Source organism: Cercospora kikuchii (genome assembly GCF_019650295.1).
Source record: "Cercospora kikuchii DNA, contig_00007, whole genome shotgun sequence".
Classification (NCBI taxonomy): domain Eukaryota; kingdom Fungi; phylum Ascomycota; class Dothideomycetes; order Mycosphaerellales; family Mycosphaerellaceae; genus Cercospora; species Cercospora kikuchii.
Genome location: NW_025408588.1, coordinates 107,773 through 133,967, shown reverse-complemented (window position 1 = coordinate 133,967; position 26,195 = coordinate 107,773). Strand labels below are relative to the sequence as shown.

The following is a 26,195-nucleotide window of genomic DNA, read 5'->3' as shown; positions in this document are numbered from 1 at the left end:
TCGTTCGCATGAAACTCCACTTACGCTGTAGTCGGCGGCATAGGCAAAGAGGACATCGTCGCCGCAGCTAAGGAAGAGGTGGAGTGACTCGGCCAGGATGGCTACGTAGACCTTCTCCCACTGTGTCTCTCATATCGAGGACATTCGCGAAGATATGGGCCTCTCAACACCGAATTGCAGAGGCTATGGCAACGCAATGAGGCGGATCAAGTGGTATTACTACCAATCTGGGCGGATCCTCGTCCGGACGGCATGCTTGTACTAAGCACTTCAGAGGTCTGCAGCCATTGCCTACCCGAGGACAAGTGCTATTTGAAGATGTTCCCGATAGCACAGAGCAGCTTCCGGAAGCTGCCAGGTACGAGGGCAAAGTATCCAACAAAACTTTCGCGCATGGAGAAGACAGCGACTGTCGCAAGAGATGGAGTTGAAGTAAACATGTTCCTCTAGTCTAGAACTCTACAGAGTCGAGCTAAACGTCTAACAATCAAGACGTTTCTCACTGACAGCTATTGCATGCAAACAACACACGCTCTTGACACAGCACTATAAGCACTTTGCCAAGATCTCTGACAAGCACGCGTCCGAGTACATTCCACGCTCTATTTGGCGACCAAATTTGCGGAAAAACGTGACCTCAGAAGAAGTGCAAGGATAACTGAGAGCTGGCATGTTGCATTGCCTCCATTCATTACGCCACGCAGCAGGGATTGCGCTGAAAGAGAGATCAGGGGAATTGGGGCTTAGGGCTCCGGCACTTGCTGCCGGCAGCATTCGGTCTTGAGATGCTTCCATACCCTGTACAGTTCCGACACAACACCGCCTCACTTAGCCTCTGTTACCTGGAGACTGCAGAGCGTGATAGATGTATAAGAGTAGGTGAGAGACGCTGTTTCATTCACATCGAACTTCTTTGTTTAAGTATTGCTCCTGCTCAATATTCGATTTATCTCAAGGAGGGACCTGGAACCATCGAGCGACTACCTGTACAGTATACCTCACACGACTCCTGGCACCACGACACGCCTCTCGATAAAATCACCTGCTCTGAATTTCGAACTTCAGCCCATCCGACCACTTCTCCCAAACCCCATCCCTCCAACCCCAAAAATGCCCCCCTTCAAAGTCATCATAATCGGTGGCGGCCTCTCCGGCAACGTCCTCGCAAACGGCCTCATGAAATCCAACATCGACGTCCAAGTCTACGAACGCATGTCCCAAGACTCCCGTCGAGAAGGCTACCAAATCCGGCTCGGAGAAAACGCCTTGATCGGAATGCGAGCCTGTCTCCCCCAAGAAGTCCTCTCCCGCGTTATAAGCAAAATGGGCCGGCATGGGGGTAAACGAGATTCTGCTCCTGTGATCTATTCTACTGGATTTGAGAAACTTTGTGATTTGTCGAAATTGCCGGCTTATCCTAAGAGTGCGCCGATTAATCGGGGAGTGCTGAGGGATGCTTTGGCGGAGCCGGTTGAAGAGGCGGGGAGGATGGTTTATGGGAAGGAGTTTGAGAGGTTTGAGATTGTGAAGGTGGACAATGGAGAGAGGGTGAGGGTGATGTTTGGGGACGGGACGAGTGAGATTTGTGACATTTTGATTGGGGCTGATGGGTCGCATTCGAGGGTCGGAACACTGCCTGCTGAACTTGGTATTTTGCTGTGACTGATGATTGACAGGTCAATGCTACTCTTGGGCTCAAGAACCTCAGAGCCATGGAAGACAAGATCTCTTTCATTGTAAAGAGTGATCTGAAGACTGCGCAGCTCTTGACCATGAGTCATGAGATTCTGCAGACATCTCTCTCAACAATGGATGATGAGATGGTGTTATTCTGGGCTAGTAAGTGTTGCTTTGCAGTGGCGACACCGCACTCTTCTTGCTTAGAGTTTCATACTGATCGAGGGTAGCATATCTACCCGACAAAGTGGACACATCCAACGCCGAAGCTATTCGCCAATACCAAAAGGACATACCGGTCGACGACGAGATGTCTTCCTGCATGCTCGTCATGACTTTCCTGTCGAAAGTCGTTCCAGAAGGCATTGCTTCAGCTTCAAGCGAGGAGAAGTGGGAATTCATGCGAAATAAGATTGCCAATTGGTCGCCTTACTAGTACGTCACTCAACTCCATTGCGATTATAGCTGACAAAGCTCTAGCACCGAGGCGATGAATGCTGTCAAAGGAGAAGACATCTACTGCTTCACCCCACGAGAAAGCTCAGAACCAGCATTGAACTGGAGAGACCAAGTGGCGAATCCTGAGATACCCGAACGCGGACATCCCCGTGTATGGTTGTTGGGAGATGCGATTCATGCGATGCTTCCGGGACGGTAAGAACCTCCAACCCCACGAGCTAAACGAAGCTCCATATCTGACAGAAGCTCTTCGCAGAGGCATGGGAGGCAACCAAGCCATCCTTGACACGTCCGTCATGCTCCCTCTCCTGAAGGAACTTGCTGAAGAATCGACATCTTACCTTCCTGAGTCACGAATCAGGAAGGCTTGCAATGATTGTGAAAGACAGATCATACCGAGGGTTTTCCCGTGGGTACGGAAGAGCAGTCAGCTGTCGCATCCATTCGATAGCAGCAAGCTTACGACGAGATTGATGTTTCGTGCGATCAATTTTGGGGTGCTGCTGTTGCGGGCTGCGTATGCTGTAGTTGGGGTCTTTGTCGATGTTCAACCGGCTGTGCCGCCTGAGTTGAAGAATTGAGGTAGACAGTTCTGAAGGGTTGAGAATATTGTCCGCGGTACGATTGTGTATATTACGCTTCACATCATTCAAATGCAAATGTAAAAGTTGACTGATCAACGCGGAGGAGAAGAGAGCATATGTTGGAATCAGAATTGGTTCTTCAGTCTGTCGAATGCAGGACATACAGTGGAGCTGCAATGTATCAGAAGAGCTCGTAGCCTCGAGCTGGGTCCATGTCTAATACTCGACAGCTGGATTTGCTCTCTATCAATTCCTTCGCGCCGGCTGTGTTCGATCGATATGGTGGTATCGGACTGTTGACAAATTAGCACAATCTCACAGGGAGCTACTGTCATTGTATGTAAGTACCTCTCGTCGTGCAAGCACCAAATGACAGTTTTCGGAAACCCTAGCCATTCGCACTCTTCCAGAAGGAAATCCGCCGCGCTGCCTGTATAAGGTCGCCCATTCAAGTTCACCTCTCCAGCAGCTCCGAGAATGGCGACATCCGGTTTTGGTCGCACAGTTTTCATGATCCCATCATAGCAACCCAGATGTGCGTTCCAAAGAATCGCCTTCTCATTGTGCGAAGGGCCTCCTGCGCGAAAATTGTACATCAATTGACCACCATCGCAGTGAGAGAACTTGTTCTCTGCATCTTCGAAGTATTCGATCATAGCCTTCATGCCGGGCTCTTGTTGTGCTTCAGGCCGAAGAATCTTGCCCAGTCGGAGAAGTCCCCATCGCATGGCATAATTCATGTCGAGAGTGGATTTCCATTCACTTGCAGGCTTGGGCTGTTGGTCTGTGAGATCGAATTCATCCTTGTGTGAACCAGGAGTGATAAGACAGTGCAACGAAGGCCAGATGTCGACTGCTAAAGATGCGAGAGCAGGATCCGGGCGTGGAGGTGCGCCTGAGAACCGCGGGCCAGGTGCAGGACCTTCGCCTTTGGACACCTTTGACCATACTTCCTTCGAAAACAAAGGAACGCGCTCCCCGCCAGCGACACATAGCAGCTGATCGTCTGGTACACCGGCATCACGAAGAATTCGAATCGTCTCCGGGTTGCCAATCACTCGTGCTCCAGTTCTTATGGCAAGTTTGTCTGCTCCAGGCAGGCTTTCATCTATCTTAGATCGTGACCAATTTCTGGCATGTACGGTCCGGCTTACTGGTCAAAGTGGGCATGCGAAATGCAAATGTAATCGGCTTTCTCCACATCGTCGATGTTGATGTACTTCTTGTGGGCTTTCGATCGCTCCAGCCAAGTATCAAGGAATATGGTCAGACCATTGATCTCCAACCGGAACGTCGTCGTTCCTTTTCCTTGTTAGTCGTCGCCGGAGCCTCCACAGCGGAGGTGGGGCTCACCGAAATATGTCAGCGTAGCTTCTACCGACTTCGATGCCATTTGGGGCTGGTGGAATGTATCAAGGCGGCTCCTGTGGTCAGAATGTACTGTGAGGCGTGGGGAAGATCGTCTTTATGCTGCTGCTACTACCTTCGGACATTCCGGGCATTTTGGTCCGAGTTGTTCGGCTTCGACTGAGAAGTCTCCTTTGGGGTCATTGCTCCCGAACAGGGTGCGTACCAGGTTCCCTTGGGCTGAGACTAAGCGATATGGTTAACGGTAGCACGATGCGGCATTTCGACTATTGCTGCTGCCGCGCCAGCTAAAGTTCTTCAGCTGGTTCCGGTGTGAATGGCAGCATGAACCTGCCTGGCGGATGGTAGAGACATCGTGAGTAAAATCTCATCGCGCAGCCTGGCGGCACAACTATGGCAAGAAAAAACGTTCCATGTTCATGTGATACTGTACGATGATCAAGACCAGACCGCCGAACGCGTTGTTTCGCGCTCGAGGAGTGGAATGTGGTTGGTGCCTGAGGTCAGCTTAGTAAGCCTCCAACCCGCACGGGACGGGGTCAAGCAACGTCTGACCGATGCACTTCACTTCACACAGATCTACTTGACCTCGACCTCGTCTCTCGGCAACCCCGTGTGAAGCAATCGCAAAATACATCGGATGCATCGTTATCAGATGCCGGTACACTTCGATGACTCGAGTCCGACCCCTATTTCCGGCCAATATTGGGCCCAGTCATGCAAGTCAAGAAGGAGCATACTCAAAAACCCATGGATCTAAGGAGTTGCCGCAATACCGGGACTGGCAGTTCAGTCACTTCGAGGGCTCATAAGCCTGATGAGAATATTTACAAGATGCCAATCCTCGATGAGGAGGACAGGAGAATTGTCTGTCCCAAGATATCTTCTGCGCTGAGAGAATTTGGAGCAACTGATTATGGCTTGTCGAGATCAGTTGTACCCAGGACGAGGGGCAGCTTGCAATCTGGAAGAACGAGAGCGAAACAGAGCTGCTAAGCAATCAAGCAATTGATCTCGAATGGAATCCATCGCCGTGACTTGTATACTGCCGTAGGTTATTACCAAGTCCGATCAGTTTTTACCAGGCCTCAAGGCACCGACTGTGAAAGCGGTCCATGAAAGATTTTGTGGGCACTGAACCTGAGCGCAGGGTGCTCCACCAGCTCGGTTAACCTTACCTAATATTGAACGTCCTTGCACTACCCTTTGTGCTTCGCACAGCTTTTCTGCGCACATCGCGAACAACTTCCACAGAAAATTTCGAGAACTGTCCACAGACAACTCCCAAACGGAATCCTATCCGCTATCAGCGCGGCAGTGCAACGCAGGAAGCCAGCAGGCTAGCTATGCCTCGGCAGATCTCCATTACGGAGGACACTGCGGATGTTTTGGTCAATCGTGGAATAACCGGCGGCGTGGCATATCGACACGACAAGTACTGGCGCCTCGCCAGCTACACCGAGTCAACCAAGGCTGCGCTTCGTTCGCGGCTTGAGGCGGTCAACTACCACGTTCCGCTCTCCCCCCTACATCGTGGTACCCTCGCGCAGCAACTCCAGCGGCTTGACAGACAGCTTCTCAGCTACTTCAGCTGTTCTGTGACTGAGCTCCAGCAGTACGTAACAGCACGTGGCCTGCAGCTCGAACAGTCTCGCAGGTCCTTGGTCAACAAGCTCATTACAGCACTCGAGACCGCGGATGCGAACCCCTCGTTCAAATACTTGCTCGACCTTCCACCCGAGCTTCGCGTCCTAATCTACGGCTTCTACATGTCAAACTTTGACAGTACCCTCCAGTCGCCCACACAACCTCCTCTGACCAAAGTGTCCACCCAAATTCGCCAGGAATCTCTGCCGATCTTCTACAACACATGCACTTTCGGACTCGCGCTAGTTGCCCAACAGAAGCTTCCGCCACCAGGAATCGGTAGTGGCTGGCACTTGGTATGGCACCCGGACACCGATACCTACCTCAAAAGCCTGCTACCAGAAAGCCTCGCTATGATGCGCAGCTTCCACATCCAGATCGTGACCTCGATCGGCCGCGGACATGTGAGCAACCAGAATTCTCGATCCGTGTTCAAAGTTCGAATTGGAAATAGGAAAAACTCGTGCGTAGTAGAGCTGATTGAGCGTCCACACCTTTTCAACACCATACACCCGTGGGTGTTCGCTCGCTGGAACGATCACCTGGCAACGCTGGAGGGCGAGATTCAAGCCGTCTTCGAGATCGCTCGTCGTCGCGTAGACCCACAATCTGGCGAACAGATTCCGAAGCTGGTCATCGAAGACCTTTGGGTTGCTCGCAGAACGATGGAAGCAAGACCTGCATGAGGTTGAAAGCCAGCTTGGATCGTGGTGCGATTCGAATATCGAAGACGCTGGACATTCTATCGCATCAGCCTTCACGATAGGCGCGAGACTCTGAAGGTTGCACCCCGGCTCGCAAGGACCTACCAGCTTAAACACGGCTTTTACTGTTTTCTAAGTGTAAGTACGAGCACATTTTGTTCACAAAGAGCGCACAAAGATTTGCGCAGTTCCCTTTCCTTTTCGGTGCGTGATGCGGCATCCAACAAGTCCAGCGCCGCGCCACTTCATCACGTTAACATACGTCGTTGGCTTCTCTGCCAGCTCACTACGAGTTGGCATTCCGAGGCTGTGTAGCACAGCCAGGTCTCAAAAGTATTGTTGCTTTAGTCGGGTTTCTTCCATAGTCATTACCTCTCAGCTCAAAGCGTTACACGATTAGACTGAAGCCTCACACTTCACTCTCGACTGCATGTGATCAAGCGTATTGGCTTGTGACACGACAGTGGGACGGATTCACTGAATGACACTGAACATTGTACCAAGACCGGCTCACTTTCAAGAAGTCAAACCCCATGTTTTCTTCACCGGGCTACCAGATTCTTTCCGAACAACCTCCACCACAACTCAGCCACGCCACTACCGTTCACCGATTCCGACCAAGCGCAGATCCCGCAACATGTCTACAGATAGCGAAAGCGATTGGGACTATTCCGCAGATGGTTTTGACACGTATTGGCGATTGAAGGACCACGAGTGGAAGACGGGCAAAGTCCTCATCGAAGAGCTTCGCAATGTTGGCTACGCGATCCGTTCGTGTCAAAGGAAGAAATCAGCTTTGAACAAGCTGTATCAGCGCATCGACAAACAGCTCCTGTGCTATGATGCATGCTCAGTCGAAGAATTGCGAGAATTCGTCGAAGCTCGTGGTCTCACTGTTGAATCGCCCAGGTCAATAGAGCACACAAGACTCGTGGAGACTCTTGAGAAAGACGACGACAATCCTTCGTTACATAAAGTCATGGACCTTCCAGCTGAACTCCGTGTCCGTATCTACGAGTTCTACATGGAGGATTTCCCGATCGCGCTTTACAAGCCAACTCAACCGCCACTTGCTACGATCTCACGCCCCATTCGAAATGAGTTTCTTCCGGTGTTCTACAAGCGACAAGAATTTGTCCTCAAGATGCGTCTCATCACTAAGAAGGGCTGTCGGCTGCAATGGACTCCACACACCGACTGCTTCATCAAGAGCTTGCATCCGAATCATCTCGCCATGATCCGCAAGATCAACATCGAAGTCCATAAGAAAGTTCCCACTCTACCGTGGGGTACGGATGTGAAACTGCTATACAGCTTCCGTATCCAACTTGGCGATGCTAAGCATCGCTGCTCGGCGGAAGTGAAGCGCTGCCTCAATGGGTCCTACCCGTCGACAGTATGGGACATCAAGCTCAAACCCCTGAGAGATCGAGTTCGGTTCGCGTTCGCAATGGCCCGCCATCGCACTGAAGACAAGACTCCTCAGCTCAGGCTCAGAGACATAGGTCAAGCTCGGAGACTGATGGAAGAATGGCTGGGAAAGGAGGAGAACAAGTTTGCGTTGGATTGAGGTTGTCCAACCGCATTCACATTCCTCATACCGTGACACATGCAGTGTCTTCCTCAGCACCACATCCCACATACGGCCCTCTTAGCGACAGCAAGTACTGGCCTGTACAAAGCGTGTAATGGCTCTGCGCTAACAGAAGCTTAGCGTACATCGACTCCTGCCGTACAACGACAAGAAGCTTGTTTGAATGCTTCGCGACAGGAGGTGCATTTTTTTGTGACCTATCAAATCACAACCACCGGAGCAGCGCGACTAGTCGAGTAGGGCTGAAACTCCTCACCACAAAAGTTCTTGATAATTCCAAAATCGACATCATAACAAAACCATCTCTCATTCCACTGTACTTCCTTCTACCTCTACAAGATCTATCGCCTCTTCTATCCACCCGCACTATTCCTCAAAGGATGCAAATGCGCACCTCTGCCTCTCGTATCCGAAGCCGTAGGGCTGCCCTGTCGACTCATTCTCCCCTTCATCGGACTCCCCATCCTCGGACTCCTCGGCACAGAAGTCTGCCTAGTCCCCATTCTCCCTCTGCCCTCCTTCAATTGCGCGATCTGTTCGTCCTTATTCTTCATTCCGGCTTTCATGTTGTCAACCATCATCCGCAGTTTCTTATTCTCCTGCTCGAGGATCTTGTTGTGGCCTTGGGAAGAAGCTTGACGAGCGCGTGCTTGTTCGCCTTGAGCGATGACAGTGGCTTCTGCGAGACGAGTTTCCAGTTCGTTGTTGTTCTGTGCTAGCTCGCGGACCCGATTGGAGGCATCCTGGTACATCGATCTCGTCCATTCGAGATCTTTCTCTGTAGCAGCGGCTCTCTTGACAGCTTTCTCCTCTTCGAGCTTAGACTGCTGCGCTTGCATACGGAGTTCTTGCAGTTCTCGCACTTCAGGCACGGTATGAGTGAGAAGCTGCTGCCGAGCGACCGCAAGAGCCTCTTTCAACTCTGTTCGTTCAGTTCGGAGTGCAGTGTTGTCTGCCTCTACACTGGTCATGCGAGCGACAGCCCTCTCGGCAGTCGTGATTGCGCTATCGCGCTCCTTCTTGACCTCTACCAGCTCCTTTCGCTGATCCTCGTGTCTGTATTGCAGTTCACTGAGAGCTTTGACGTGCTCATCGAGGCGCTCTTGCATGCCTTGCAGAAGCTCACGCAGCTTTTGCTCGGTCGCAGTCTGACCAGCGAAGTCGGAATCTGCCTGACCCTGAGTGCCTTTTTCAAGAGAGTCACTGACGTGAGTGATGTCAAGGTCAAAAGGATTGATTGTCCCCTCCATCGGCGCAGGTGTCTGACGCTGTCGCTTCGTTGCTGTGTCGTTGTCGACATCCATGTGATCGAGAGCTCTCTTCACACCATGAAACTCGGGCTGGATGTCACTTTCAGTCTGACTCTCCAGCTCCTCGAGTTGACTTAGACCAGCGATCGGCCACTCTGCCGCACCTGTAGTATCCTCCATGTACTCAGCGATAGCAGATGCAGCATCTTTGACTGACGCCTGGGTGCTTTCGAGTCTCCCTGCTTCCTTTCTCATTTCGTGCGTCGCTTTTACAAGCACTTTCGTCCGAGCGGCAGGCGACATATCTGCTTGCAGGCATTTCTCCAAGTGTTCGATAGTGCGTGGCATAACCAGAACCAACAGCATCGCCCATTGTGCATCTTCGTCGCCAACAGAAGTTCTGCGTGCTGCACGAACCAAAGGGTGCTGATGATCCACGAGAGGATCCATCGCGATAACCACATCAGCCGGCTGCACGCCCTGCGTGTCAGCATCCAAGTCTACGATAGACACCTTAAGACACAGATTGGCAGGACTAAGATCAGCATCATGCGCTGTGGGATGTGTCCATCGCTTGCAAGGCACTTTGACGCCTTGCAAGAAATTCTGAAGCATTTTTGGGATTCTGTCGCCGTGTGCTACTACCGCGATGTGTAGGTTTTGGTCCGAGAGATTAGCGATGAACTCGTTCAGAAAGCCAAACTTGGCGCTGCAGGAGATATCCCATCTTGCCTGGACCTCGTTTTCAGCCTTCTGCGAAAGTGTCTCAGGATTGATGAGGTCCGGGTGCATAGCAGTGTTCCTCAGGCGCTGCAGAAAGGCGTTCGCCCGACCAAGAAGGTCACCCTCCAGACTGTGTTTTGCCAGCACCTCGGCGATGAGCTCTCGATCGAAGTATATGTTGTTCTGGTATTGATCTCGCTGCTGAGGCGACGGAGCTACTGGTACCAGGTGAATACCTGATGTCTCCGGATCCGCGACAGCCTGCGGCTGTGATGCAGTGGTTCCAACAGTGCTATTAACATGGACTGCAGTCTCGTTCTGAGCCTTTGGCAAGAGAGTCTCGTATCTCTCAGAAGTGGTCATTTCCTCTCTAGTGATCGGGGCTACTGCTTCTACAGCCGGTATCGTAGAAGGTGATCTTTCGTGTGCAGAGAGGAGAGGGGAACCTAGGCGCGCGACAACATTTGGAGGAAGTGCTGATGCTGGCTGGCCATTGCCTATTCCATTGATGCTAGGTGCAGGAGTCGTGGACTGGCGGGCAGCGGCTCGTGCTTCTCGCGTCCGTTTCATCTTCTCTGCGAGAGTCTCTCGCTTTGCTATCGGAGAGCCGTCCATCTCGGAAGCACCTGACGATGATAGGATAGGTTGTGGAGCGCTCTCACCAACCGGTCCAAGAGGGTGTAATGGGAGAGATGGAAATGGTGTCGAATCAGCTTGGCGCGAAGAGACGACACTTGGTGACCTCGTTGGACTCGCAGTGATGAGCCTCGCTCTGGCTGGGCTCTCTGTGACAGACCGCGCTCCTCCTGGACTGAAGTATGCGTTGGCTGACTCAAACTTCTTCGGCGGACTGTGCGGCGGTATCTGTGTCAAGAATCCAGGACTTGACTGTGATGCGCCGTAGTAGTGAATGTGCCTAGTCCGTACTTGTGGCTGGCTCTGAGTAAGACCTGCGGGTGGCTCGATTTGCGAAGCGTAGTGATCCTGTTGCTCTGCGAATGGAGACTGGCGCGTCGCTTGCAAGTCGCCGAATGGTATGGAGTCGTTGTTGTTCTTTACAGGTGAAGATACAGGTGGACGCTGAGCAGCGGGAGGTGGGTCGAAGTCTGCTGGTCGGACCGACGAATCAAAATTCAGCGAAGATTGACCGCTTGTATGTTCAGCGCTCAAAATGACAATAACCTGATGTGCGCCTTCTCTGCTGTCCTGTGATGGTTCTGCAGCGCTACCTCTTTGTCCGCTGATAGAGCTTAATTGACCAAATGTTGTTCCAACCGAGGATGGCTTCGGATTCGCTTCAAATGGGTCGGCGGTGTCGTCAGGCTGGCTTTGATGTTGATAATCTTCAGGCTGAGGCCGCTCGTCCGCACCAGACTGTGCTTGTGGCTCAGCTAATGACTCGGCAGCTGACTGGTGGCTGGTTTGCTCGATTGACGATGCGCCTTGCACCAGTTGTGCTTGAGTGGATTGCGACTCTTGCCGTGAGCCGTTCGCTTTAGCTGGATTTTGGGACTTGGGATGAAGACCGATGGAAAAATCCTCTCCTGAGTTGACTTGTTCAGAGAGTAGCTCCAAGCCCTTCTCTGCGCCTTGGCTAGGATGTTGCGAAGATGAGTTGTCTGCTCGTTGCACCTCTGAAGCACACGCGGCTTGCTCCTCACCTCCTTCGATAGCTTGGACAGACCGTTCACCAGGGTCCGAAGCTTGCGTATGTACAGGTCGCTGCGTCTGCGTTGGCGAAAAACCTCTGAAGGTAGATTCTTCGAGTAGCAGTTCTTGGCTCTGTGAGTCCGGAATCACAAGGCTCGTATCGTTATTGCTTCTCTGAGTTGATTGCGCAGGTGGATGCTGATTAGAGTCTTTTAACGCACTGCTTTCAGCGACCTCAAGAACTGGGCCCTCACGCTGCGGTTGTAGCTGCGATGAATTTGGCTCGTCTCTCCTCGAGGGCGGAGAAGAAGAGAACTTCTGATACTGTCCAGCCCGGTAACTTGATGGTGGACTGGAAGGCTCAACGAAAGCCTTCGCTCGCGGCGCGACTTGTTCAGCACCGCCTTCAGTTTGCTGCGATGGGCCGATTTCGGGTTCCGCGTCTGTGACGACTGTAGTCTGCGCTCCAGAATTGATGGCTGCAGCAAACTCTCGACTGAGCTGGATCTGACTCGCAGTAGTCGTGTCCTGCGCTGTGGAACGAGGCGGCGAACTCTCGACGATTTTGCGCGTGCGGCCTCTCTTCTTCGGCGGTGGCGCGGGCGCGCTGGAGTTGCTAGAATCTATCGCGCATCAGTCGCAAGCCTCGAACAATGGATACCATCCTACATACCGACTAAGGTCAATTCTTTTGCTTTCCTTGCAGCCTTCTGCCTCTCCCAGTGGGCAATCAAAAGGTCGTTCGCGTTTGCCTTGGGTTCCCACGTAGGTTGATACTGCTGGCCGGTTTGCGAATCCGGTTCCCAATCAACTTGGTACTTGTTTCCCTTCTCAGCAATAATCGATCGAGCTCTATATTCTTGCTGAGAGTCCGCGCTTTCTTGTGTAGACTGCTGCTCTGGCGCTTTGCCTTGGCCAGTGGCGCGTTTCTTCGGAGGACGACCTCTCGGTAGTCCGGATTCTTCTGTCAGAGAACGTTTCTTGCCGCGCCTACCAGTCATACTGGTTGCGCGTGGACCAGATGTTGATGATAGTGTAAGCTGCCATGGTCAGGTTATTCTTTGGTCTGTGAATGGACGCGATTTACTGTCTGAGCGCAAGTAGATTGGAGGTTGAACTTACGGCAAGTCGACACGGGCTTGGCGTTGTGGTTGGCTGTGGAGAACGTGGGGATATGTGTCTGCGCAGATCCGAAAGCGCAAGATGCCGATGACTTGACGAAGAATGATTTTAAAATGTGTTATGTCAGGAAACCTGAGAAAGAGATAGTAATGAGTGACTGAGTGTTCTAGAGTGCCACGGAAAGGATGCTAAAGTCAAGACAGGCAGCTGCAAGTGACAATAGTACGTCAAGTGAAGGAGCTGCGCGACAATGGCGCTATTGCGAAGCCAATGAGAAACGCCTCATATTGTGGTGTTTCTATTCACATTCTGCGATTCTGCGCTGTGGCTGTACACGACGCGATGGCTTGTGGAGCTTGTCGAAAGCTCGTTATGCCACCAATGCTGCTATTCTCAGCAGGTTCGACTCCTCAACTCCACGCTTCCAAGTCTGTTCCGTACACTCATCATCTCGTAGCATCTCGTCGGTTCTGTTTTCCAAATGCCAGACAACTGTCACAATTTGGGCAGTCAAGCCTTGTTCTCGCCCTTCTCAACACGGTCCTTCTGCTCCTGCACACGCTTGCGCTCAAGCTCCTTGACCATGTCTGGTGGGCTGTCCTCGATGAGATTGGAGCCCTCTCCCTCGTTAAGACCAGTCCACTTTGGAAGTCCGTCTGGCACGTCCATGACACGCTGTCCGTAGAACATGTGCAGTCTTGGCCTGAAGGTAGGTGTGTTAGTGGATCTTCCAATTCATCAGTACTGGTGCAACTCACTTGAAATTCGCCTTCTCCTGATCCGACTTGAACTTGATCAAGCTCGGAAACAGCAAGATCATGTTGCGTCCCTCGTCCATGATGGGGCTGTAGCAATGCTTGCACCTCACTTTGCATGGGAGCTTGTGCTCCTTGGACTTTGAGGTTGGGTCGTACCACTCCAAGTCATGATGTCCGTTCTTGAAGTTGATGTCGTCCTTCTTGAAGATAGCGGCCCACTGGAATGGAGCTGCGTGCTGAGTCTGACAGGTCGTGCAATGGCACAGCTTGCTGTCCAATGGCTCCTTCCTGCTCAACTCGTACTCCACGGCGCCACAGTGACAGGATGCTTCGTAGAGGTGCTTGAAGTTCTCGTTCTTGTCGTGGATTCTGTATGGAGCTCGCTTCTTCCACTCTTCGATGCCCGACTCGTCTTTCTCTGGCTCCTTCGTGTCGTGCTTGACTTCGTTCGCCATGGCCGATGTGTTCGAGAAAGATCTCGTGATCGATGGGATTGACGTGCAAGGACGAGATAAGGTGACACGCGAGGTCGTGTTTGTGTATCGTGCTGTCGATGTTGTGGTGGTGAACAGGCGTTGCACCGGACGAGCCAACCGTAGGGTCATATGTCTGGTGGTTGGTCGAGGAAAGAGGAATGCAGAGGCGTGTAATGATGAGCTCGCAGCGGCGAGGTCATGGCTGGACGCACACGACCCGTTTCCTCCTCTGCCATCGCGTTCATTATGTCGTCAGTAACGATGCGAAGAAAGCTCAGACCAGTGCTGCAAGCTGCAAGATTCGCAGATTGAGTTGCGGGACGATCGGCCCACTCACCCGCTTCTCCAACATCAAAAAGCCTATGACGAGTCGAATAGACGTTCGCTCGATCGATTTACAATTAGATCGACAGTGTACACTTTGTCAATTGTACTGGCCAGTTCGTAGATATTTAGAAGCTCGTATCCGCCTTTCTTGCTCTGATCACGGTAGAGATCTCAGCAAAAGCTTCGAGATAGAACTATTCTCAGTCTCCAAAGAATATACATGGATGCTTCGCGCTACGAAGTCTTACGCTAGAACGCTACACTAAGCAACGACAATTCACCAAGCACCGCCCAGATCACCGCCGATATAATTCCCGCTCCCTATGCTGTAATCTCTCTGTTCGCTCTCGTCGTTCCCTCTCTGGGCTACGACTTCTCGTGCGCCGTGAGTCAGGAGGATAGTCCCTCCGTCGGTCGCGCTCTCGGTATGGGTCGTCTCGTCCATCAGGCCGCGGTGCGTCCACATCTCGATACTGTCGAGGAGGTGGAGCATCCGCGTCTCGATATCGTGGACCATCGGAGTCTCTGTAGCCCGGCTCGCGCTCTCGACTATCTCGACGAGGCGGGCGGTCGTAGTCGTCTCGTGGCGCCCTGCTGTCATATTGACGACCACCGCTCGGGTAGCTCGGGATGTATGTATCGACATTGGGTCCTAGATCTCGTCGTGCCGGTGGCGGTCCAGATGGAGGCCCTCTATCTGCCATGCCGACAGGTGGCCGAGGAGGCAGCCCATCCGGACGTGGGGGCAACGCATGTCCATTCGGAGGCGCAGGTAAACGATCTCGAGGATCTCGTTCACGGTATGTAGGCTGTCGACCACCACCAGGTGGAAGAGGTGGCTGCCTTCGATCGTCGTAACGGTGTGGTGCTCCTCGCTCGCGACCATAGCCTCGACTTCTGTCGTAACCATTTTGGTATGAGCCATTTGGTGGGCCATGACCCCACTCATCTGGTCCCATGCCGACTGTTCCGCCGGCGGGCGCGGGAGGTAGAGCACGCTGGTTCTCCTGCTTGCCACGTCGTCTCGAATCCAATTCGTGGCTGTCTTCGTATCGTGGTATATCTTCCGGCTTGAGAGGGAAGGGTGCGACCTTGAAGTATTTATGCTGCAATGCATCGATGGCGTTGATTCTCCTCCTCCAGTCCAAGCACAGCATAGACTTGAGAAGATGCAGTCCTTCCGGACCCAAGCGTCCAAATCGTTGATCGATATCACCTTGCTGCTTGTCCCAGGTATTTCGACCTTCGCAACCAGGAAGCTCGTTCCAGCCAGGCATGCTTTCTTGGGTCGGCGAGCCAAGAAGCTTGAAGATCTTGACGCATTGGTCGATGTCTGATGCACCTCCAAGGATAGGCTTCCGCTCGAACATTTCTGCGAAAACGCATCTGAATTGGGTTAGCATCTGAAACTGAAGCACGATATGCGATACGCACCCGACACCCCACATGTCGATCGCGGGAGTATATCTCTTCAGGGTCAGCAGAAGCTCTGGCGGCCTGTACCAACGCGTAACGACTAAGCTTGTGTAGTCTCTTGTCGCCTTGCCGTTTCCTTGGCCGGGAACTGGTGTCTCGCCCTCGTAGTGTCGTGCCAAGCCGAAATCAGCAATTTGCAGTATGCCTTTGTTAGAGATCAAGATGTTGGCAGCTTTCATGTCTCGATGCAGGATGTGCGACTAGTCATCGTCAGAATGAATGCAAACAATTCGTAACAGGCCAGCGCTCACATCATGCAGATATCGCACGCCTTCCAACAGTTGTAGCATATAGCACTTCACTTGGGCGTCTGTGAATCGGATGTCCGGGTTCGTCAGCATGCCGCTGAGATCGTGGTCCATGTATGGCGTGACCATATAAAGCGTGGCGCGTTTCTTTCCGCTCTTGCCCTTGTCATCGCCTGCAAAACCATGTCAGCATCGAGCTCCCTTGGTTGATGCAAACGATACCCTACCCTGCTGCCTTTCCACAGCCATCTCTTCCAATCGCAGGATATTCGGATGACTGAGCATCTTCAACAGCTTGACCTCTCGCAACGCCGTGATAGGAAATCCCTCCTTTTCGTTATGCATGAGGATCTTCTTCAGCGCAACGACGGCGCCTGTACGTTTTGATTTGGCCTTGCTGACCACGCCAAATGTGCCCTCTCCCAACTTCTCTTTCATAATCTCATACTCAGAAATCTTCGCGCTGCCTCGAAATCGCCGTTGGGTCGGATCCGTTAGGCCGGACACGCCGGGCGATGCGCTGCGCGACATGGCGACGATGTGAGCGCAGCTGTGCGAAGGTGCAGTAATTGCGCAGGCAGTTTAATGAGGTCCGCCGTCCAGGCTCAAGGATATGAGGCGCGTGGTGATTGTCGCGCTCGTGCTGGTAGCGGCGTGTTGCATCGGAAAACGAGAGGGAGCCGCATGGGAAAGGCAGTCGGATGGTGGGCGCATGAGGTGGAGGCGGCGATCGAGCGTCCTGGTGGTATGTAATATGTGTCCGGGATGACGAGAAAGTAGCGTGCGCGATAGTTGGCGTTGGTGGAGATCTTAACGCGCTGCTTCAATCGTGAACAAGGGTTCGCGGGATCGAACCACCAAGCCCGTCAAGCCACAATCGCACCTGCCACAAACGCGGCCGCCTTCGGCAGACCTTCCTTTGACATCCTCCTCCAACTTCACCATTGACGCTGCAGCTCTCTCCCACAACTGTATCCGCTGTGCAGCACGAAGAAGCCCAACATGAGACGTGAGTAGACGACAATCTTGGAGACAAAGACGGTCACTAACACGCGACAGCCACTCCTTTCAGAGCAGCAGCAAAGGGCCCGGCTGGCGGACACGGAGGGCACCCAATTCACATCCACCCGGCGCGACCACTCTACAGATTCGCAGCAGTCGGATTGGGAGCATCAATGTGGTTTTTCGTGCGTATTGGGCTCACTCCTGCCTGATGGGACATCACTGACGATGGAGCAGTTGTTCTACCGCGCGCGATACGATCTGCCAGTACTACTCGGCATGCGACACCCTTGGGACCATTGAGCGGGAAGCGGAAAGAGATTCGGGCGTAAGGATGGCATTGCGGAGCTGCGAAGGCAGGAGAGATGCCGACAACTGCGGCACGTGTACATAAGAGCATGAACCGGAGGCGTCCGGCGCACGAAGCAGAGGGAATGATACCATAGCCGTGCAATTTACGCAGCTTTTGACACCCAAACCACGATGAGAACAGTGCGAGTGTGGAGGAATGACTGCAAGGCCAGTGGATAGCCCGTCGCAGTCCTGGACCCGATGCATCTGGCCACCATGTCTCACGACATCAACAGATCGTCATGCAGCACAGGTTTCTGGACGAGTCGAGAAAGAGCGGCAGAGACACAATTGCGTCTCGTTGTCCTCGCCGTGGTCTTACCTGCGGCCTCTTGTTTGCAGCAAATGGTGTAGTAGGTACTTCATGTGGCTGCATCTCATCTGTTCAGCTATGTTCTGATTACGGAGTAGCTTCCCACCTACGAAAGAAGAGGCACTATAGTTTGAATCATGACTTATAAATATCCTCAATGGCTGCAGCAGTCAACGAGACACTGCTGGGAAAACCACCTACGCCACCAAAATCTCGGCCCTGCAAGCAGCAAAACGCATGACGCTGGCCCTGGGAGCTAAACATCGACCTTTGCAACAGCAGCGCAACACTGGCATCGAAATCTTCCATCCACGACTACGAGGGCGCGGACGATGAGGCGCGACATGACAGGAGCAAGCGCACTTCACTTTCTTCGCGGGCCGTTTGTCCGCGGTCGTGAATGATGAGGTGCGCGACCTGGCAAGCTTAGCGAACTTCACTTGCGCGCCAACGGCCGGCAACAGCTTAAACCTCACCAGCGCAAACGACGCATTGCGACGCTGTCCCTTTCGCGCTGCAACACGAACTTTGTTTTCAAAACAAAGCTGCCCGCGACACCAGCTTTGTTCACTTTCGACCTCCTGCTGTACAAGACACCACTGCACAGCACCCACTTGTACAACGCACCACTTCAAAGATACATCGCCATGGACAAGTATCTCACGCGACTACCTCAGCCAACACGCGCAAATTCGCCAGCAAAACGCGGCCAACTTGCGCCGACTTCACAACTTCCGCCAACCATGTCGCCGCCGCGCCGCAAAAGCCTGGAGATCCCGGAGTCGCCCCAGGGCTCACCAGAAACTGAGCTCGCGCTTGGCGAGGATGGAGCAAATCGCAGTCGTCGCGTGGTAGCTCAATCGCAGACGGCAAGCCGGAAGCGAAAAGCGACCACAGATGAACCAAGTGGTTCCATATTTGAAGGCGCCGCGGAGACCACCGAGGTCCCAACACAGCGACAGAGCGACATCACGCGACAACTGATCCGTTACACCGGCTCAGAAGCGCACCGGCAAGTTCAATTCACGAGAGGCCAGATGCAGAAGGCCCCTGTGCTGAACCCGTACCTCCTTGAGATGGAAAAGCTTCGAGATCACCGGCCAGCCCGCGGTGAGTTGCCATTTGACTGGCAACGGGCTCGTGCAAAAGGAGACGACATGACCCAACCGGCTTTTGCACAATCTCATATAGGAGGCAAACTTCCCCATGTGCCTGTTTCGTCGATTGTCGAAGGGGTGCGCAGTGCGAAAATCAGCACCACTGCGCCCAAGAACACAGCTGGTTCAGCACTTCTTGGAGATGCGAAAGCCAGCAAGAGCAAGAAGCAACGTGATTTGGAAATCATGGAGGTGGACTCGGAGCAGCCGAGGGCCGGAGGTGATTGAAACAATGCACTACTATCATAACGCACAAGCATACTAATATCAGAGAAGGAGTACAAAGACTCTCGCGAGAAGTCCGGCCCCAAATTCGCTCAGGCTCAAGTCGCGCACAATACCGCGAGCTCGAGGAACTTGTCCCGGCAGCTGATGCACCTATCTTCTCCTCTGCAGTCGCACAGCAAACCTCTTCGCGCAACTCTGGCTACAAAAGCCACCCTCGAAAGACTCGGCCGACCTGGAACCCCGAGAAGATGGCGACTGGCCCTCGGTCTAGAGAGGCAGAGACCGCAAGTATTTTAGTCGGTATGCAATTCACCCCAGCAATTAATGAAGCCATGCCATACGGAGAACTGAAGTATCGACTAGAAAGCCATTCACCGGACACGAGGGAGGGCCTGAGTAGAAAGAAGAGGAGAGTCGAGGCCGCGAAAGAGACTGAGAAGGTAGTGATCGATCTGACGATGGATGATTGAGGAGTTTCGGCGCTTTTTCCCTCCGTGGGATGGATGTTTTGCATGAATTTGAGGGCCTTTGAAACGGTGTACGAAGAACGAAAGCATGAAGAAAGAGTATATAGATTCTTGGCAATGAGAATGTTGCAGTCATGTGTTTCGTCAGCCTTTCATTGATTCTGTTTCTACATTTAAGGCTTGAAGGTTGCGTCCCTAGGAACCTGAAAATTCAGATGGCCAACAAGAAGGAAGATATCTGGCAACGTTCATATTGCAGCCCACTCAAAATCTTGATCGATGTAACCTGTAGCTCTCGAAAATGAAATTCTACGTAGCCAATTGGAGGCAGATCGCGTAGCGACATCAGTATCGCATGCTGCTCGAGATGTCAATCCCTTGGATGTTATATCTCCGGACCATTGGAAGGTTCCAGGGCCAACAAAAGATAGCATCATGCTTGAGCATTGCTTGACCAAAGCAAGAGGGAGGCAGCTGCAAAGATAGGTCACTGCGATGAGCCATGTGAGAAATACTCCGATTCCAAATGTAATTGCTGAGATTAAAGTGCTTCCTATTAAATCTCAATACTGTAAGCCCATCTGCTGAAAGCCCAGCGATGGCTGTTTGGGTACAATCTCAAGGAGTCTATCGTGTTCATTCGGAAAGTCCAGTCTTTCCTGTGGAAGGGCATAACACACAGCTACAAGAAGACCAATGACACTTTCCTTGTGCCGATGGCTTCAGACTGCTTCTGTTCCAAGTCTGATTGCAGAGGCACTCAGCCTGGATTACCATAGCAATGCAGCACAATGATGCTAGCAGAGAGGAGTCGACACGCAATGAATCTAGTCTTTCGAGCGCTCTTCGGCTGAATGCTGGAAGTCCACCCCTGGAGATCAATCGAAACCACTCGTAAATACTAGAACATGGAGAGGCACCACGTCTGCCACTTCTCGGCCCTAACCATCTTCCCCACCTCCATACTATCCATCAGCAGGAGCCGGTACAGGTAGTTCGCTCAGTAGAGAGGGGATGGTTGATCACAACGTTGCTCGAGGGAATCGGTTCTGACCGTGATGACTATGCTGAGTGTCGTGGCGACGTTTTATCTTCGTTTCCATAGAGACATCTGAGCCATGGATACTTCACTTGTGCTTCGACCCAGGCTTCTCTGTTGGCCATGATAGGTCGAGCAAGCGAGACTAGAGAATGCCTGTAAGACATAGCACCTTGAGCTGGCGAGATCTTGTAGGCGAGCTCACACAGTCCAACCTCTTGATTGCAACTCTGCTAAAAATCACCGGGCTCAAGTCAATGGATCTGCAAATTGATCGGGCTGGAGTGACTGCTTCTGCTTGGAGATCCGCAAATGTATTGCTCCCGGAAGGATTTGCTTTCTCGTGAATCGATTCGTTGTGAGCCACCGGGTGTAGATACCGGTCGCGAAAATCGTCGTATTGGTCCGATGGAAGTACATAGCAAGTCTCCAGTGCTGCTACTCTGATTCCTCGCCATCATCTCATGCACTCGTAGAACCGGTCTCTCCTCCCGCATCCCGGAAGAACCACATCTTGAACGCCACAACCTCAAAACACCTCTTGAAATCATAAACAACACCACCAACTCACGTATCAAACTGCCACTTCTGCAGTCCACCGCGGAAAGTGTCCGACTTGGGCGGCGCTCTCGATGCCATCTTCACAGGTGCAGTCTTTGCATATTCTTGAGCGAGGCCCGCACAGACCTTCTTGTGTTTCTTGGCATGTGATTTCTTGCAGTCGCGAGAGCAGTATGAGACGCTATGGCACATAGTGCAAGGCTTGAGAATCGGAGTTTCGTCTTCTGATGTGGAGGTCTCGGCTTTGTTGCAATTGCCGCACGTTGCTTGCGAGGAAGGAGAAGGATCTGTGGCGGACGGATGAGTTCTGAATTTTGGTTAAGGGAAGAGTGAGATGAACCTGAGGAAAGGGCGTTGTTTTCGCTGTTCGCGCTCGCACTCGAGGCTTCTCCTGCTGCTTCGGACATTCTGGTTGATTGTTCGTTTCCAAATTGTGTCGACGCAATATTTGTTCTCAAGTGAACATTTCGACACGACTACGGCGAGCTGCAAGCGCAGTCGGGACATGGCAGCATTTAGCCAAGGTTTTCTCGGCCCCCGCTCCGCTCCGCTTCACCGACCGCCCGCCGAAATGACGACGCTTGAGCTTTGCGGCGCTACGAAGCTTCGACCATAGAGCTCCACCACGCTGTCTCTGTTCACCTCACACCGACCTATTCACAGGTCTGGTGCACTAAACAATATTCACCAGAACACCCTACGCCCATATACAAGCCGAACCGGCGACCACGATTGACTATGCAAGCATGAGGCACTTCAGGCTTCACTCCGCTCCAGCTCCTCGCACGTCATGCCTCGAGTCTACCCTCCCCTCGAAGGCCGGCAGCCCGCAGTCAACATCTCGCCCTCCCTAGTCGAATCCGTAGCAGGCTTCACCGCAGGCGTTGTCTCCACCCTCGTCGTCCACCCCTTCGACGTCGTCAAGACTCGCTTACAAATCGAGCAAAACGAAATCAGCAGCAGCAAAGATGCTCATGCCCTCCGCTCGCGTCGTGGCGCCTCATGGCGTGTCATCCGCCAAATCGCCGCCGAAGCCGTCCATGGCACCTCTCCCGATATGCCAAAAGCTTATCGCGGCGCCCTCACACAGTCCGGAGAGACGGTTCGAGCATTCTATCGGGGCCTGATGCCAAACATGATAGGCAATTCAGTTAGTTGGGCATTATACTTCATGTGGTATGGGAACATCAAAGATCTTGTGCGGGCGGCACGACACAGCAGTACAGGCCAGTCGACGCTGAACAGCTCGGATTACTTCCTCGCGTCGGGAATCAGCGGGATCCTGACTGCTGTCTTCACGAACCCAATATGGGTGATCAAAACACGAATGCTGAGCACGGCACGTAATGCACCAGGCGCATACAAGAGCATCGCATCCGGGACAGCGAGTCTGTACAAAAGCGAAGGTCTCCGCGGCTTCTACCGCGGCCTGCTTCCGAGCCTCTTCGGTGTCAGCCATGGCGCGATCCAATTTATGGCCTACGAACAACTCAAGAATCGCTGGGCGCTGCATCGCGAAAACGGCAAAGTCGGCTTGACGAATCTCGACTACCTCCAGTTGTCCGCGGTCAGCAAGATGTTCGCCGGGAGTATCACGTATCCTTATCAAGTGGTGCGAGCACGTTTGCAGACTTACGATGCTCCGAAGAGATACAATGGTGCATGGGATGTTATGACTAAGGTTTTCCGCAATGAGGGGTTGGCAGGATTCTATAAGGGGCTGGGGCCGAATTTGGTCAGAGTCTTGCCGAGCACTTGTGTGACCTTTTTGGTGTATGAGAACGTCAAGTTCTACCTCCCGCGGATGTGGCAGGACGAGGCGGCCGATATTGACATATGAGGAGATCGAAAGCGGAAGAGTATTGATTAGAGACGCCACCTGGAGACGATACGCTTTCCGAGTCCTGGTCGTTAGGAGCGGAGAGCCTAAGCTTCTAGAGGCCTGCTCTGGAATTTCTGGACGGCGCTTCTGTTGAACACCAGCGACACGCCTTTGCAATGATCGGTCAATCTGCGGAGAGCCACGATCTCGCAGGGCAGCGCCACATGTTCAGGGTTGCAAATTCGCATCGAACGAGCAAAATGGCCGTCGCGAACGTGCCCCGAGTTTGGAACATTTGGCGAGATCAATCATGCCGATGAGCGCGTAACTAGGCACAGAACTGCTTGAGATGTCGTAAGGACAGTCGAACTTGAATCGACACTTGACAGAGAAACTCCTGATCTGTGTACAGAGCATGCACACGAAGGGAGATGGAAGCCCCAGATTATGAGCCAGCAAGAGCTCAAGCGAATGAAGAAAGAGAGGTGTGAGTCTCGAGCATTTGCACAGAGCGTCCGTCCTGGTTTTAGCATTTTGATCGCATGTGCATATATGGATGACAGCGTGGGGATGGAGAATGGCGTTTTACAAGGTGATTGGGGTGTTTAATATGGTAACGCCTGCAAAATGGGAGCTCGACTGAAGTGCTCAGGAAGCTCACATGGCTCGGGGGGAAAGTGGATTGACGACTATACAGCCAATCTAACTAGTGAAAAATTCAAAAAGATTCGAAGTCACTAAGATTCAAGTCCTGTGTATACACGCTCACAGTGCTACTGCCAGGAAGAGAGCGTGGCGATCAGCTGGCTTTGTTGTGCTGGTAGTGTCTCTGACTCTGTCGCTGAGCTGACTAAATACGGAACAATGAAACTGCAGGTTCTTTTACTTCGAAGCAAAAGACACTCGAGCGAAGACCTTATCAGCCTTGACAAACCAGCGATTCAAACCTTCCAATTCTGTCACGTCTCCGAAATCCAGATCAAAGCGACGAACGATCATCGGTACGATTTTTGAGATTTCGAGGAGACTGATATTCTTGCCGAGACAGGTGCGAGATCCGGCACCGAACTATTTTTGACATAAGTGTTAGACATAGGGACAAAGAAATTTGGGCGATGTGTGTGAAAGCTTACTGTGAGATTGTAAGCGTCTTGCATTGAAGTCTTCTCGCCTAGCCATCGCTCAGGCTCAAAAGATTCTGCGTCTGGTCCGAAGACGTCTTTGTTGGCGTGTGCGACCCAGGGGTTGATGCCTACGATGGTCTGTTCTTACATTAGCAAAGAGTAATTTTGCAACGTAGATTTTGCGACTTACGCCAGCTGGAATGTCGACCCCAGCGATATTGCATCCTTCCGCAGGCACGACTCGCGGCATGGGAAGTGCAACAGATGGGAAGACGCGCATGCCCTCTTTGATGACTGCCTGGAGGAATGGGAGCTTCTGAGCCTCCTGAAAAGTGATATTCTCCGATGCTGTGCCGTTCTGAGCCGCTTCTTCCAGCTCTCGCCGCAGCCGTTCGAGGTGCCTTGGACTCCGGTACAAATGGAATAGAATCGACGTGAGGGCGATACTGGTAGTATCTGAACCAGCGAAAACATTCGTCATTGCAGCACGCAGAACTTCGCCATCCGTGATGCGACCGGACTGATTCTCAGCCGCACTCAGCAGCGTCGAAATCATGTCCGACGAAGTGGAATTGAAATTCCCGCCACTCGACTTCTCTTGTCGTCTTCGATCAATTTCGTCATTTACCCATTTGAGCAAGTGTTGTGTCATTGGGTTGGGTAGTCGGAGAAATTGGAAAGTTTTGAGAAAGGCTCTGTGAACGTGTGGATAGAGACCGCCCACTGAGTTTGCGAAAAGTCCTGTGTCTAGTGTTTCGATGCAGCCGTCGACGTCCTTCTCTCCTGCGATGAAGCCGGGAATCTTATTGAACTGTCTTCCGGTCAGTGGAAAAGGGCAGTCCAGGTGAAAAGAAGATGGAAAGCTTACCGAGATCTGGCAAATGACATCAAAAGCCATGTATTGAGCAAATCGTGGAACATCAATGCTTGCGGACGTCTTTGCTTTTGATGTGAGGCTCTGTTCCAAGATGTCTCTACACTGATCCACGCCGGATTCGTATGCGAGCAGCGCGGACATAGTGTAAGAGGAAGCTAGTTTGCGACGTTGTTGGGCGTGAATATGGGGATCCCTCTCGTTGAAAGTGTTGGTCCAGCTGGGCTCGCCCCAAGGGGTGTACCAATCGGACTGTGTCAGCGGGTATCAGCATTCGGACGCGCCAGGATTTCGCGAGACATTCGAGACATGGGACTCACCTTTGTGAATTTGGTGCCATGGCCATAGAGCAGTTTGGCAGCGTCGAAGTCGTCAATGCTGTAGTATCCTGGAGCAATGCGGACAATTGGACCTGAGGCGCAAGCGATTAGGTTCCCGTTGATCGAGCAAGAAGATTTGACCGCGAACCGTATTTTGCATGAAGCCGTCTATTTGTCCTGTGAAAATCGCCTTTGACGTATTGTCGAGCGAGCCAAAGGTTTGTGAATCGCGCAGCTGTAGGCCCGGGAATTTTCCTGAGCGGATCTGTCACCGCGAAGACGATTGGGCGAGCGATGTAGTACAAGAATACCGCGCCTAGGATCAGCTGTAGGTATAGACCTCGAGAAGCACTCCCCTCGGCAGCGGTCGTAGAGTTCATATTGTCCTCCCAAAGGTCTTGGCGACCTGTTCGCAGAGAGGCAGCTGCAGCACGGAGATCGAAAATTTAGAAGAGCAGAATCAAGCCAGAGTACCCCTCATGAAAGCGCAGAAAGCATGTCGACGTTCAGTAATCCCCTCTCCATCATAGCAAGATTATCTATATCGCAGGACGGGATTTCCGCAAGTACACAAGTCCGACTCGACAACCATCTCTTCTGCATTAGCGAAGAGGGAGCGGAGGTAGCGTAAACCAAATGACCCGCAACACGAGCGTTTCCAGACTGAAAGGAGAAAGAGACCAGATGTAGAGGAGTAATGTGACGCTGCTTCCCCACAAATCCGCACAACATGGCTGCCGGCATGCCGATCCGAGCCCTAAGTTCATCTATTGGAGACTTGGCGCGAGGCTAGCTCCGCAGAAATGTAACGCAGCAGCGACTTGTTCGGGAGTGGCGTCTGGAGTCATTCCGTTGCTCGGATGTGAGGAAGAAG

The 26,195-nt window shown here is 52.5% G+C and overlaps 10 protein-coding genes across 10 annotated transcripts; 5 read left to right on the top strand and 5 right to left on the bottom strand.

The window, feature by feature from the left end:
• Nucleotides 1-1,110: 1,110 nt before the first annotated feature.
• Nucleotides 1,111-2,717, top strand: CKM354_001015500 (uncharacterized protein; the record flags this gene model as incomplete). The annotated part of the gene is made up of 5 exons (XM_044805606.1): nt 1,111-1,623; nt 1,677-1,839; nt 1,908-2,112; nt 2,158-2,331; nt 2,393-2,717. 5 exons carry the CDS (start codon nt 1,111-1,113, stop codon nt 2,715-2,717), a joined length of 1,380 nt encoding a protein of 459 aa, XP_044661541.1.
• Nucleotides 2,718-2,901: 184 nt separating this feature from the next.
• CKM354_001015400 (uncharacterized protein) lies at nt 2,902-4,113 on the bottom strand (the record flags this gene model as incomplete). The annotated part of the gene is made up of 4 exons (XM_044805605.1): nt 2,902-3,013; nt 3,069-3,821; nt 3,875-4,022; nt 4,074-4,113. 4 exons carry the CDS (start codon nt 4,111-4,113, stop codon nt 2,902-2,904), a joined length of 1,053 nt encoding a protein of 350 aa, XP_044661540.1.
• A 1,321-nt stretch (nt 4,114-5,434) lies between these two features.
• On the top strand, nt 5,435-6,421 carry CKM354_001015300 (uncharacterized protein; the record flags this gene model as incomplete). The annotated part of the gene is made up of 1 exon (XM_044805604.1): nt 5,435-6,421. The coding sequence occupies one exon, from the start codon at nt 5,435-5,437 to the stop codon at nt 6,419-6,421; it is 987 nt and encodes a 328-aa protein (XP_044661539.1).
• A 655-nt stretch (nt 6,422-7,076) lies between these two features.
• Nucleotides 7,077-8,009, top strand: CKM354_001015200 (uncharacterized protein; the record flags this gene model as incomplete). The annotated part of the gene is made up of 1 exon (XM_044805603.1): nt 7,077-8,009. The coding sequence occupies one exon, from the start codon at nt 7,077-7,079 to the stop codon at nt 8,007-8,009; it is 933 nt and encodes a 310-aa protein (XP_044661538.1).
• Nucleotides 8,010-8,386: 377 nt separating this feature from the next.
• On the bottom strand, nt 8,387-12,657 carry CKM354_001015100 (uncharacterized protein; the record flags this gene model as incomplete). Its single annotated transcript, XM_044805602.1, has 2 exons — nt 8,387-12,279; nt 12,330-12,657. 2 exons carry the CDS (start codon nt 12,655-12,657, stop codon nt 8,387-8,389), a joined length of 4,221 nt encoding a protein of 1,406 aa, XP_044661537.1.
• A 631-nt stretch (nt 12,658-13,288) lies between these two features.
• Nucleotides 13,289-13,991, bottom strand: CKM354_001015000 (uncharacterized protein; the record flags this gene model as incomplete). The annotated part of the gene is made up of 2 exons (XM_044805601.1): nt 13,289-13,481; nt 13,537-13,991. The coding sequence occupies 2 exons, from the start codon at nt 13,989-13,991 to the stop codon at nt 13,289-13,291; spliced, it is 648 nt and encodes a 215-aa protein (XP_044661536.1).
• Nucleotides 13,992-14,635: 644 nt separating this feature from the next.
• Nucleotides 14,636-16,594, bottom strand: CKM354_001014900 (uncharacterized protein; the record flags this gene model as incomplete). The annotated part of the gene is made up of 4 exons (XM_044805600.1): nt 14,636-15,725; nt 15,774-16,015; nt 16,067-16,236; nt 16,291-16,594. The coding sequence occupies 4 exons, from the start codon at nt 16,592-16,594 to the stop codon at nt 14,636-14,638; spliced, it is 1,806 nt and encodes a 601-aa protein (XP_044661535.1).
• Nucleotides 16,595-18,376: 1,782 nt separating this feature from the next.
• On the top strand, nt 18,377-19,584 carry CKM354_001014800 (uncharacterized protein; the record flags this gene model as incomplete). The annotated part of the gene is made up of 2 exons (XM_044805599.1): nt 18,377-19,078; nt 19,144-19,584. 2 exons carry the CDS (start codon nt 18,377-18,379, stop codon nt 19,582-19,584), a joined length of 1,143 nt encoding a protein of 380 aa, XP_044661534.1.
• Nucleotides 19,585-21,971: 2,387 nt separating this feature from the next.
• Nucleotides 21,972-23,021, top strand: CKM354_001014700 (uncharacterized protein; the record flags this gene model as incomplete). The annotated part of the gene is made up of 1 exon (XM_044805598.1): nt 21,972-23,021. One exon carries the CDS (start codon nt 21,972-21,974, stop codon nt 23,019-23,021), a length of 1,050 nt encoding a protein of 349 aa, XP_044661533.1.
• An 864-nt stretch (nt 23,022-23,885) lies between these two features.
• On the bottom strand, nt 23,886-25,701 carry CKM354_001014600 (uncharacterized protein; the record flags this gene model as incomplete). Its single annotated transcript, XM_044805597.1, has 6 exons — nt 23,886-24,071; nt 24,137-24,265; nt 24,318-24,938; nt 24,996-25,253; nt 25,322-25,413; nt 25,470-25,701. 6 exons carry the CDS (start codon nt 25,699-25,701, stop codon nt 23,886-23,888), a joined length of 1,518 nt encoding a protein of 505 aa, XP_044661532.1.
• Between the last annotated feature and the right edge of the window lie 494 nt (nt 25,702-26,195).